The sequence below is a fragment of the Mustela erminea genome, chromosome 8 (assembly GCF_009829155.1).
Source record: "Mustela erminea isolate mMusErm1 chromosome 8, mMusErm1.Pri, whole genome shotgun sequence".
NCBI classification, from domain to species: Eukaryota; Metazoa; Chordata; class Mammalia; order Carnivora; family Mustelidae; genus Mustela; species Mustela erminea.
The window spans coordinates 49265191-49277085 of record NC_045621.1 but is presented as its reverse complement, the minus strand read 5'-3'; the positions used below and the strand labels follow the sequence as shown (position 1 = coordinate 49277085).

The 11895-nt window shown below is 39.4% G+C and overlaps 1 protein-coding gene across 29 annotated transcripts in view; it reads left to right on the top strand.

The window, feature by feature from the left end:
• NEB (nebulin) overlaps positions 1–6960 on the top strand; it is a 207241-nt gene extending 200281 nt beyond the window's left edge. For 25 of the 29 annotated variants that reach the window (XM_032355562.1, XM_032355564.1, XM_032355560.1 and 22 more), the window contains 7 exons: positions 120–212; positions 1213–1320; positions 1425–1608; positions 2131–2223; positions 3054–3209; positions 3498–3604; positions 6205–6960. In XM_032355562.1, coding sequence (XP_032211453.1) covers positions 120–212; positions 1213–1320; positions 1425–1608; positions 2131–2223; positions 3054–3209; positions 3498–3604; positions 6205–6378 — 915 coding nt within the window. In that variant the 3' untranslated portion in view covers positions 6379–6960. The remainder of the gene's footprint in view (positions 1–119; positions 213–1212; positions 1321–1424; positions 1609–2130; positions 2224–3053; positions 3210–3497; positions 3605–6204) is intronic. The other 4 variants (XM_032355563.1, XM_032355557.1, XM_032355558.1 and 1 more) reach the window with 1 other exon arrangement.
• The last annotated feature ends 4935 nt before the right edge of the window (positions 6961–11895 follow it).

The window sequence follows — 11895 nt, the reverse complement described above, 5'->3', positions numbered from 1 at the left end:
TCTTCCTGACGTGTTTCTTATAGAGTGTGATTTAATTGAGCTGTAACACCAGCTAGATGACGGTTTTCAGAACTGGTTTTCTGCTCTCTGATGTCTGGATGCTCTCTTGGCTCCTCTAGGTATTATACAAAGAGAATATGAGAAAAGCAACTCCGACACCCGTTACTCCAGAGATGGAGCGAGCTAAGCGCAACCAAGAAAACATTAGCTCGGTATTGTTTAGGATTAAACACAGGAGTAGTGCAACGACTTGGAAAATAACATTTTAACATATAAACACGCCTTTCTCATTCAACTGGGAAACACACTAAAATTAAAAAAAAAAATGCAACATCTTGAAAAATAACATTTTAACACCATAAAAATTTTTGTGCACCTTATTCAACTGAAAATTTACTTTAAAATTAACAGAACCGTGCTTTTAAATTCCAAATGATCATACTAAGAAATAACAATTGCCAATGTTTTCCTTTTGTTTTACTGGGGGGATGGGTAGTCTTACATAACCAACTGTAACAAATTGACTTCCTAACATCTCAATCTCCTGCTCCTCTTTATTTTTAAGGTACTTTATGAAACAGGTAATATTCTGAGATGGATGCCACCTTTGGCTTTGATATTTTGGGTTTTTCATGTCTAGAGGACTTTGATTTCTGTATTAACATTGGTTTATGAAATCTGGGCATAAACCTATGAAAACGATCGCTTGTTGGAAAGGTACTTGTTTTGGAGCATCTGGCTGGCTCAGGAGAGCACGCAACTCTTGACGTCAGGGTCATGAGCTAAAGCACCATGCTAGGTGCAGAGACTACTTAATTGAACTTTAAAAAATTTAAAACGATAGTAGTTTTGAATGTCAGAATCCCATCTAGTGTCAAATACCATACAATCTGCTGGTGCTGCTATTCCTAGCAAATTCCAAAGAATACTTTCTTCCTATCCTCTTTGAAATTCTATGCCTTGTGTCCTTTGAAAAGGAAAGTCATACTTTCAAAGTCAAAACATGTCCTTTCTCTCCTAAGGAGAGTCCTGCCCATTCATCCTCATGCTTATCTGTTCTACTGTTAGTCAAGGGCATCACTGGGTCCTTTCAGATGAGTCAAGCTTCCCTCCCCAACTACTTTTATCCCCATGTGTTGGAAAAGTTTTTAAGGCTTCAGAATTAGAACACTACCATGACCTGTACTTAATTCACGGTCTCTCCTCTGTCAGGTTCTCTATTCTGATAGCTTCCGGAAACAAATACAAGGCAAAGCTGCCTACGTCTTGGACACTCCAGAGATGAGACGGGTGCGGGAAACCCAACGCCACATCTCAACGGTGAGTCAGCGATTTCTAAGGAGTGATTGGCCAGTCTGCTGGATCGTGTGGAAAAGGAAGTGATCACACCATCGTATTTTCACAAAATCAATTCATGATTTCAGGTGAAATATCATGAAGACTTTGAGAAACACAAGGGTTGCTTCACACCAGTGGTGACAGACCCTATCACTGAACGAGTAAAGAAGAACACACAGGATTTCAGTGACATTAATTACCGAGGTATTCAGAGAAAGGTGGTAGAAATGGAACAAAAACGGAATGACCAGGATCAGGAGACTATTACAGGTATATGAGCGCTTGGGGTGGGGGGTGCAGAGGGAATCATCTTTAAGGGCTAGAAGAACAAGAGTGGCGTTAGTCCTAGGAAGCTAAAGGATAAAGCACTTCAGCCTGTGTTTTCACCAGCTGTAAAACCAAGCTATTATTTCACAGCTTGCAAAGCTGGTATCTTTCCTACATTAGGCTTTATTTTCTGAGAAGTCATGACCAGAAATAAGCTAAGTTGGTGTTCGTCCTCCTGTGGTTAAGTTCATGCCTTGCTTTCTAAGCTATTAGGAGTCCTCTAAGAATACCTGTTTTGGGGGCGTCTGGGTGGCTCAGTGGGTTAGGCCTCTGCCTTCGGCTCGGATCGTGGTCTCAGGGTCCTGGGATTGGGCCCCGCGTCGGGCTCTCTGCTCGGCAGGGAGCCTGCTTCCCCCTATCTCTGCCTACTTGTGATCTCTTTCTCTGTCAAATAAATAAATAAAATCTTGGGGAAAAAAAAAAAAAAGAATACCTGTTTTGATCCTTGATCTCACCTGCTTGCAGGTTTTCGTGTCTGGCGTACTAATCCTGGCTCAGTGTTTGACTATGATCCAGCAGAAGACAACATTCAATCACGAAGCTTACACATGATTAATGGTATGTTATAGCATACAACATGAAGGTCACCATTTAATGGGCTAGTGTCAATGACCTCTGGGAAACTAGAGTTGTCAGTGTTCTGATTTGTCCTTCAGCATAAAAACACTGCTGACTAGTGGGATGGTATCATTTTCCAGACAAATTTAAGTCAGGGAAAGGACTGTCTTACTGCCTCTGTGTAAATCTTCTTCAGGCCCCATTATTACCATTTTGTTTCTAAAGAAGAAAAAGTAGTACATCTTTCTATTCGAGAAATGGGGAAAAAAAACAAAGGGAAAAGAATGAATTTGACCTTTGGCAACCTTCTGAAGATTCCTGTCATCAAGGAAGATTGTTAATTCAACAAAATAAGCCATGCCTTTAGGTCTTCTTTTCATGTTAAAAATGTAGAGTAGTAAGTAATGCCTGTCCTTAAAGGATTTATACTGTAGTCTGCTGATGGAGAGAAGTCAGTCAGTGGTTACACCCTGACATGCAGTTTCAAAGGCCAGCACACAAATTGTGGGAACTCAGGTAAAAGGCATCTGAATTCATTTGGGGACGTGAAGGAGGCCATTATGAAGTTGAAGGTGGAGTTTGAATGTGAGTTTTTGTGAGCCAGGAAAATGGGCAGGGTGGAGGGAAGGAGTTGTGGTCCAACACAGCCTCTGGGATTTGAACCTGGCTGTACAATTCAGCAGTTATGTGACCTCTGGTAAGGTACTTACACTGTCACGTGGAAATGAGGATGACAGCCATACATAGGGTTTTGAGGGTTTAATTCATGGGAATCTACTGAAAATCATACCTAGCGCCAATTCATGCCTGTCGGCCCCCCTTCCCGCCAGCGCAAGCGCAGCGCCGGAGCCGGGAGCATTCCCGGTCGGCCAGTGCACTGAGCATCAGCGGAGGCGAGGACAAGTCTGAGCACTCGGAAGCCGCGGACCAGCGCCTCTCCACCTACAGTGACGGCGGCGGGGTCTTCTTCTCTGCAACCTCCTCAGGTACAAGTGGGCAGCCTGCCCGCTTGCCCAGTTACTAGCGCAGATGCTTTGAGTTAAAAAACTAAAACCAAACAAAACCAGATCATTTCTTCTGATGAGAAAAGACTAGAATTGTGGAGAGGTACACGAAACCAGATGTTTTATTTTCATTAACTTTATTAGAGCCTCCTTTCTTGGAAATCACTCTTAAGTTAGGGGACAAGAGGGTACTGCTCAGCTGTTTGACACAAGTTAAGTGATGTCTAATCACCTTTTCTTCTTACAAACTACCTTCCCCCCACCTTTTAGCTTACAAACATGCAAAAACCACGGAGCTCCCACAACAGCGATCCTCTTCAGTTGCCACTCAGCAGACAACAGTATCCTCCGTCCCGTCGCACCCGTCTGCCGCTGGGGTAGGTGACCAGCCAAGAGCTTCCTCCAGGCATTCTTACCTCTCCACATGTGCAGTAATGATTGACAGTATTCTGGGTGGGGGGTGGTTTTTTCTTTTTCAGCCAAACCTATTTTATGAAATGCTCTTTTAATACATCTCCTGTTACCAAAAATACCAGAAACCCTTCATTACCAAACTCAAACTGACTAAAATGATCATTTTGGGGCTCACTGGTCCTATTACATTAAAGTATCTGCTGCTTGTAATCATTCTTCAAGAATATGTACATGTGTGCATGTGTCACACATATAAATATGTCATTATGTTAGATCTCCCTTGTTACTATATTGAAGAGATAAATCAATCATGCTTACAATTCACCAGACTACTTTAAAAACTCTTAGTTTAAAACCCTGGATTCATCCACAATGCCACAAAAACATAATTCTTCAGGGTTGAGGTGTACGTGTTTATATGAAAAAAAACATTTGCATGAAGAAAACTCTCTTTACTAAAAGACAAAGATGTCAAGTATTGAGACCCATTATATTTCAGGAATAGAATCTTATAAAGTTGTCATCTCTCCTGAAATCATAAATGCAAGGCAACTCCAGTCAAAATCCTAGCAGCATTATATATATAAATCCTTACATTTATTTTAAAGAATGATCTAATTTGAAAAGGACGATAGAAAATTATTAACTGGGGGAGCCTGGGTGGCTCAATCGGTTAAGCATCTGCCTTTGGCTCAGGTCATGATCCCAGTGTCCTAGGATCGAGCCCCATGTCAGGCTCCCTGCTCAGCTAGGAGCCTGCTTCTCCTTCTCCCTCTGCTGCTCTCCCTGCTCATTCTCTCTCTTTCTCAAATAAATAAATATTTTAAAAAATTATTAACTGGATAAGAGCAAAACATACTATAAAGCTATTATTAAATATGGATTTAGCAGGGGAATAGATATGAAAATAGATGAGGTCCAGAAATGGACCCTAAAGGGATTACAAATCAACAGGGGGAAAAAAATCAGAATTGTAAAATACTTGAGAAAAGTAGATACTAATTTTATAGTATTGGGGACAGGAAAGGCCTTCCTCAACAGGTTCTAGAACCTAGGAATGTGAAAAGAAATGACAGCATATTTGACCATAAAATTTTACATTTTTTATAACAAAAACATGTCAAACTGGGGGAAAATAGTCACAGCATACATAACCAAAAGATTTATAGCTAAAAGAGCCTAACACTCAAAAAAATTCATTGGCAAGTTATTCTCCTTCTGGTCAAAATAAAAAAGACCTGGAAGCAAACGATTCTACAACTTACAGCAAAAGAAACAGAAATAGCCAACAAAAAAGATGTCTACCATAACTGCAAACCAGGAATATGAAAACTAAAACAATAAGTACTAGATTATTATGGTAGCAAATTTTTTTGAAAATTAAAATGCACGTACCACTTGACTTACTTCTTTCACCTTTAAAAGTTTTTTCTAAACTACTTGCCTAAAGGCAAACATTAGGGGATTAGTGTAAGAAAAAATGGCTAACAATTAAATGTTTAGAAATATAGAAATGGCTAATTTGTGATCTTACTAAAATACAGAATTCTCTGTAGCAGTAAAAAGTCTATCAATCTGTATTTATACGGAAAAGCCCTGAAGCTATATTAAATGGAAAGAATAGGCCAGAGTATTAATCAGAGTAATCTTTTTATATATGTAGGCGGGAAGGGGAACCCTATCCTCGAATATGACTATATGTGTGTATATTTCGGGATGCTAGGAAAAAATATGCAAGTTACATACCAAATTACTAACGAGTACCTGCATTTACAAAGGAAAGTTGGGCACTTTCAAATTTTGTTATTTTTGTCTACAAATTGTTAGAATTTTAAAAATTTTATTTTGCAGTTGTAAACACACTTGAGAGCTATGTTCTTACCACATTTTTAATGTACTATAAAGCTATTTATCATTAAATATGGATTTAGCAGGGGAATAGATATGAAAATAGATGAGGTCCAGAAATGGACCCTAAAAGAATTACAAATCAAGCAGGGAGCCTGATGTGGGGCTCAATTCCAGGACCCTGGGATGATGACCTGAGCCGAAGGCAGAGGCTTTAACCCCCTGAGCTAGCCAGGCACCCCCCAAAAATTCTTTTCAACGCGGCTGCACCATTTTACATTCCCATCTGCAGTTTATAAAAATTTCTCCACATCCTCCTCAATACCTGCTATTGTTTCTTTTTATCACCATTCTAATGTGTCATGTGGTATTTCTTTGTGGTTTTCCCTGAGACTAGTAATGCCAAATATTTTTTTCAGGAGCTTATGGGCTATTTGTACATCTCCGTTGGAGAATGCAGATCCTTTGCCTCCCTCCTCCCCTCCCACCTTTCCCCAGTATTGAGTGGTTGGGAGTCCTTTGTGTTTTCTGGATGGTAATCCCTTACCAGATGAATGATTTCCAAATATTTACTTTCCTGGTGGTAGCTGCACATTCTCTTTTGTGCAACTTAAATTTGTGGAGTAAGTCAAAAGAGATCTTAAAATTAGGCATTCAGGTTGGTTGATTAAAATCTAATACAAAATTTTTTTACCTTTTTTCATCTTATAAATAGAAAATCTTCCGTGCCATGTACGACTATATGGCTGCTGATGCAGATGAGGTGTCCTTCAGAGATGGAGATGCTATTGTAAACGTCCAAGCGATTGACGAAGGTTGGATGTACGGCACTGTGCAGAGGACGGGCAGGACTGGCATGCTGCCCGCCAACTACGTGGAGGCTATTTAATAAGCATGTCAGACTATTGCACCTGTGAGGACCTGCACGTCCTGCAGTCAGTATCTCAGTTCAGACTCTCCACTATTACCTAAGTCCTCAAGCTGCCTAATGGTTTTTCTGTGTCAGTATGATTAATAGTCGGACCATCCCTTAATCTGTTTCTACATGAACCTCAGTAATTCTCCACTAAAACAAATGTTAATCAGATTTACTGCATTATTTTCTGGACGTGGACATAAAACTTAAGAGACAACATTAAACCCATCGGTTCATTATTTTTAAAATTGTCATTATTAAATTTCCGTAGTGTTTTAAAGGAAGTTTAATTATAGAATAGACATTTTAAAAGTTTATTCATTGTTATTGCTGTACCAGCCCAGAGTCTTTCTCTGTTACGAAAATGTTTGACATTTTTTAACAAGGATTCTGAACATGTTAAACACATTAAAGAAAAATGGCAGAAATACTCACCTTTTCCTTGTTTACTGAATGCTGATGCTTTTAATTCTAGTCCAGTTCTGAAGTTATAAAGGTGATAGTCAATATAAATAGTGGATAAGCTAGTAATAAAGTCTGTCATTCTGCAATAAACACCACTGATCTAATGACTGTTAACTTATTTTTAATAATTTTATTACTGGCAAATTTCAGTAAAGCAAATCCATTACTTTAGAGCTCACTAAAAAAAATTTAAAAGTACTATTACAAATCCACAAATATAGGCTTTCTCAGAACTAAACTGTGTTCAGCAAGCTTCCCTTATGGCTAGCTGCTAACATTTTAGAAACAACTGTGGGATCAGCATGCACAGCTGGGAAATGGATGGCACTGCATACCCCGTCCCTACTATTTCCTACAGACCTGCCCCCTCCAATGTGCCCTTGGCCAAAGCCCACCCAAAGTGGTGTGATAAGCCTGGCAGTGTGCAAGCAGCCCTGACAGGCTCCAGCACTGCTCCACAGTGACTCTCGCCCTCAGGAGAGGGGAAGACAACCACATACACCAGCCACAGCTCCAGCAGTGGACTCAGGGCAGACATCAGGCCTGACTATAGGCCCCACCTGCCAATGAAAGCTTCTCAAGAGGAAAACACAGGAAAAGAAACAGTTCCATAACTGCTGCATCTTTAGTGAACACCTGGTCTGACTCAAGCCCAAGGTGGCCCCCAGACTGGCCCACTAACACCATGAGGACAAAACCCTGTCCACAAATAGCAAAGAGAGCCATTGCAGATGACTGGATTGAAGGCAAACATGACTCAACCACAAACTATGGTGCACACAACACACGTAGGAGATAGCCCTGAAGAGTCAGGTACTGGTGAACAGAGCATATTGTGCAGGAGGACACCACAGCACCTCTTCTTCATACGGCCACTACTCGCAAGAGCAGGAGAGTAGCTGACTTTCCTAACACACTGAAATAGAGTTAGATAAAATGAAGAGTCAGAGGATCATGTCCCAAATGAAAGACCAGGACAAATCACAGCAAGATTTAAAAACAACAGAGCTGGGACGCCTGGGTGGCTCAGTTGGTTGGACGACTGCCTTCGGCTGAGGTCATGATCCTGGAGTCCCGGGATCGAGTCCCGCATCGGACTCCCAGCTCCATGGGGTGTCTGCTTCTCTCTCTGACCTTCTCCTCGTTCATGCTCTCTCTCACTGTCTCTCTCTCAAGTAAATAAATAAAATCTTAAAAAAAAAAAAAGATAAAAAATAAAAAAATAAAAATAAATAAAAAATAAAAACAACAGAGCTGAGTAATAGTCATGAAGATACTCAGTAGATGTAAGCAAAGACTTGATCTTGGTGAGGTGCTTAGCAAAGAAATAGAAACATGAAAACCAGAGATAAACTCAGTGAATGAAATTGAAAACATAATGGAATAAATAGATGAGAGGAAGCAGAACAAATCAGTGCCCCGGAGGAAAGAGTAATGGAAAGCAATCAAGCTGAATATAAGAGAAGAAAAACTTAAAAAAAAAAAAAAAAAGAAAAGCAGACTAAAGAAATCAAGTTTGTTTTTTTTTTAAAGGTTTTATTTATTTATTTGACAGAGAGAGATCACAAGTAGGCAGAGGGGCAGGCAGGGAGAGAGGGGGAAGCAGGCTCCCTGCTGAGCAGGGAGCCCGATGTGGGGCTCGATCCCAGGATCCTGGGATCATGACCCGAGCTGAAGGCAGAGGCTTAGCCTACTGAGCCACCGAGGCACCCCAAGAAATTAGGTTTTTACGCATAGTAACATTCATATTACAGGTATCTCAAAGAAGGAGAGAAAAGGGGGCAGGAAATTTATTCAAGAAATAATGGCTGAAAACTTCCCAGATCTAAGAAAGGGAACAAATTTAAGATCCAGGAGCCACCAGAACGTCCTCAACAAAACCCAAGGAACTCCATACTAAGAAGCACTATAATTAAGATGGCAAAAGTACTGATAAAGAGTTTTAAAATCAGCAAAAGAGTTACATACAAGGGAAACCCCAAATGCCTTATCAGTGGATTTTTAAATTTAAACTATAGGCCAGAGTGGAGTGACATGACAAAGTGCTGAAAAGAAAACAAAGTACTAAAATACTTAAAATACTGTTGCCTAAAATACTCTGTCCAGCAAAGCTATCATTCAGAATGGAAGGAGAAATAAAGAGTTTCAGGACAAACAAAAAGTTAAAAGGAATTCATGACCACTAAACCCGTCCTATAAGAAATGTTAAAGGGGACTCTGAGTGGAAAGTCAAGTAGTAATAAGAAAAGTAGGAAGCACAAAAGCAGTAAAATTAAGTATCTATAAAAATAAGTCAAGGAATCCACAAAATAAAGGGATGTAAATTATGACACCATATACCCAAAACGTTCAGGGGAGAGAAGACTGGGTTAAAACTTAACCCACTATCAGTTTAATACAGACTACTATATGCAAAAGATGTTATATATAAACCTAATGGAACGACAAACTAATAGATATACAAAAAATAAAAAGAAGGATCCCAACTACGTCACTACAGAAAGCCAGCAAACCATGACAGAAAATGAGAAGGAACAGAGAAGAACAAGAACAACCATAAAACAAGTAGCAAAGTAAGTACATACCTATCAATAATTATTTTGCATGTAAATGGAGTAAATGCTCCAATCAAAAGATAGAAGGTGATGGAATCCGAGTTAAAAGGTAAGACCCATTCACACAATGCCTACAGAGACTCATTTCAGACTTAAAGACACACACAGATTGCAAGTGAAGGGAAGGAAAACCATTGACATGCAAGTTAAAGTAAAAAGAAAACTGAGATAGCAACACGTATATCAGACAAAAGAGACTAAAATGTATCAAGAGACACGATATAATTTAAAGGACAAATCCAACAAGCTCTTGATCTCAGGGTTGCGAGTTCGAGCTCTACACTGGGTACAGAGATTACTTAAACTTTTTTAAAAAGATATAATTGTAAATTGGGAAGCATCCAAATACATAAAGCAGCTAATAATTAAAATAAAGGAAGTAATTGATGTAATACAATAGTAGGGGACTTAAAACACATTAGTGTTTTAAGTGTCCATACATCAGTGGACAGATCATCCAAACAAAATCAACAAGTAAACAGTGGCTCTGAATGACACAATGGACCAGATGGATCTAACAGATATATTTAGAACTCTCCATCCTAAAACAGCAAAACACACATTCTTTTCAAGTGCACATGGAACATTCCCCGGAATAGATCACACATTAGGCCACAAACCAAGTCTCAACAAATTAAAATTAAAACCATACCATGTGTCTTTCCCTCTACAACACTGTGAAACTAGAAAACAACCACTAGAAAAAATCTGGAAAAAACACAAATACATGGAGGTCAAAAACATGCTACTAAACAACACATGGGTCAAACAAGAAATCAAAGAGAAAACTAAAAAATACATGAAGACAAAAGAAAACAAAACATAAGCGTCCAAAATTTTTGGGACACTGCATCTATTATTAAGAGGGAAGTTTACAGCAATACAGGCTTACCTCAAGGAGCAAGAAAAAATCCCAAACAACCTAACCTTATACCTAAAGCAGCTAAAAAGGAAGAACAAATAAAACCCAAAACTAGAAAAAAAGAATAAAGATTGGAGCAGAAGTAATAAAAATAAAGACTGGAGCAGAAATAAGAAAGAATAAAGATTGGAACAGAAATAAGCAAAACATTAGTACAGATTATTGAAGCCACGAGCTGGTTCTTTGAAAAGATTCCTCATTAATAAAAGAGGACTCAAAGAAAATCAGAAATCAAAGAAAAGAAATAACCAACACCACAGAAATACAAAGGATTACAATATTATTAAAAAAAATTATATGCCAACAAATTGGACAACCTACAAGATCTGAATCAATTCCTAGAAACCTACACCCTCCCAACACTGAATCAGGAAGAAATAGAAAACTTGAGAAAACTGATTACCAGCAATGCAATTGAATCAGTAATCTAAAAAAATCCCAACAAACAAAAGTCCAGGACCAGATGGCACCACATGTGAACACTACTAAACATTTATTTTTTATTTTTTTTTAAAGATTTTATTTTTATTTATTTATTTGATAGAGAAATCACAAGTAGGCGAGAGTCAGGCAGAGAGAGAGAGAGAAGCAGGCTCCCGCTGAGCAAAGAGCCCGATGCGAGGCTCGATCCCAGGACACTGAGATCATGACCTGAGCCGAAGGCAGCGGCTTAATCCACTGAGCCACCCAGGCGCCCCACTACTAAACATTTAAAGAAGAGTTAATACCTAGTCTTTTCGGGGCGCTTAGGTGGCTCAGTCGGTTAAGCATCTGCCTCCAGTTCAGGCCATGATACCTGTGCTGGGCTCCTTGTTTAGTGGCCAGTCTGCTTCTCCCTCTGCTTCTGCATCCCCTGCCCTATTCGTGGTCTGTCTCAAATAAATAAAAATCTTAAAAAAAGAAAAGTCTTCTCAAACTATTGCAAAAAATAAAAGAGGAAAAAATCTCTCAAATTCATTCTATAAGGACAGCATTATCTATTGGTATCAAAATTGGATAAAGACACTACCAAAAAGAGAGAACTATAGGCCAGCATCTCATCAACACAGACGCAAAAATCCTCAACAAACTATCAGCAAACTGAATCCAACAATACATTAAAAAAATCATCCACCACAATCAAGTGGGATTTATTCATGGGATAAAAGGGTGGTTCAAAATATTCACAAATCAGTCAACATGACATATTACATCAACAAGAGAAAGGATAAAAACTACATGACCATCTCAACAGATGCAGAAAAAGCATCTGACAAAGCAAAACATCTATTCATGATAAAAACCCTCAACAAATTAAGTTTAGAAGAAACCTATCTCAACATACTAAAGGCTGTATTTGAAAAACCCACAGTGGGGGCGCCTGGGTGGCTCAGTGGGTTAAGCCTCTGCCTTTGGCTCACGTCATGATCTCAGGGTCCTGGGATCAAGCCCCACATCCGGCTCTCTGCTCAGCAGGGAGCCTGCTTCCCCCCCACCTCTGCCTGCCTG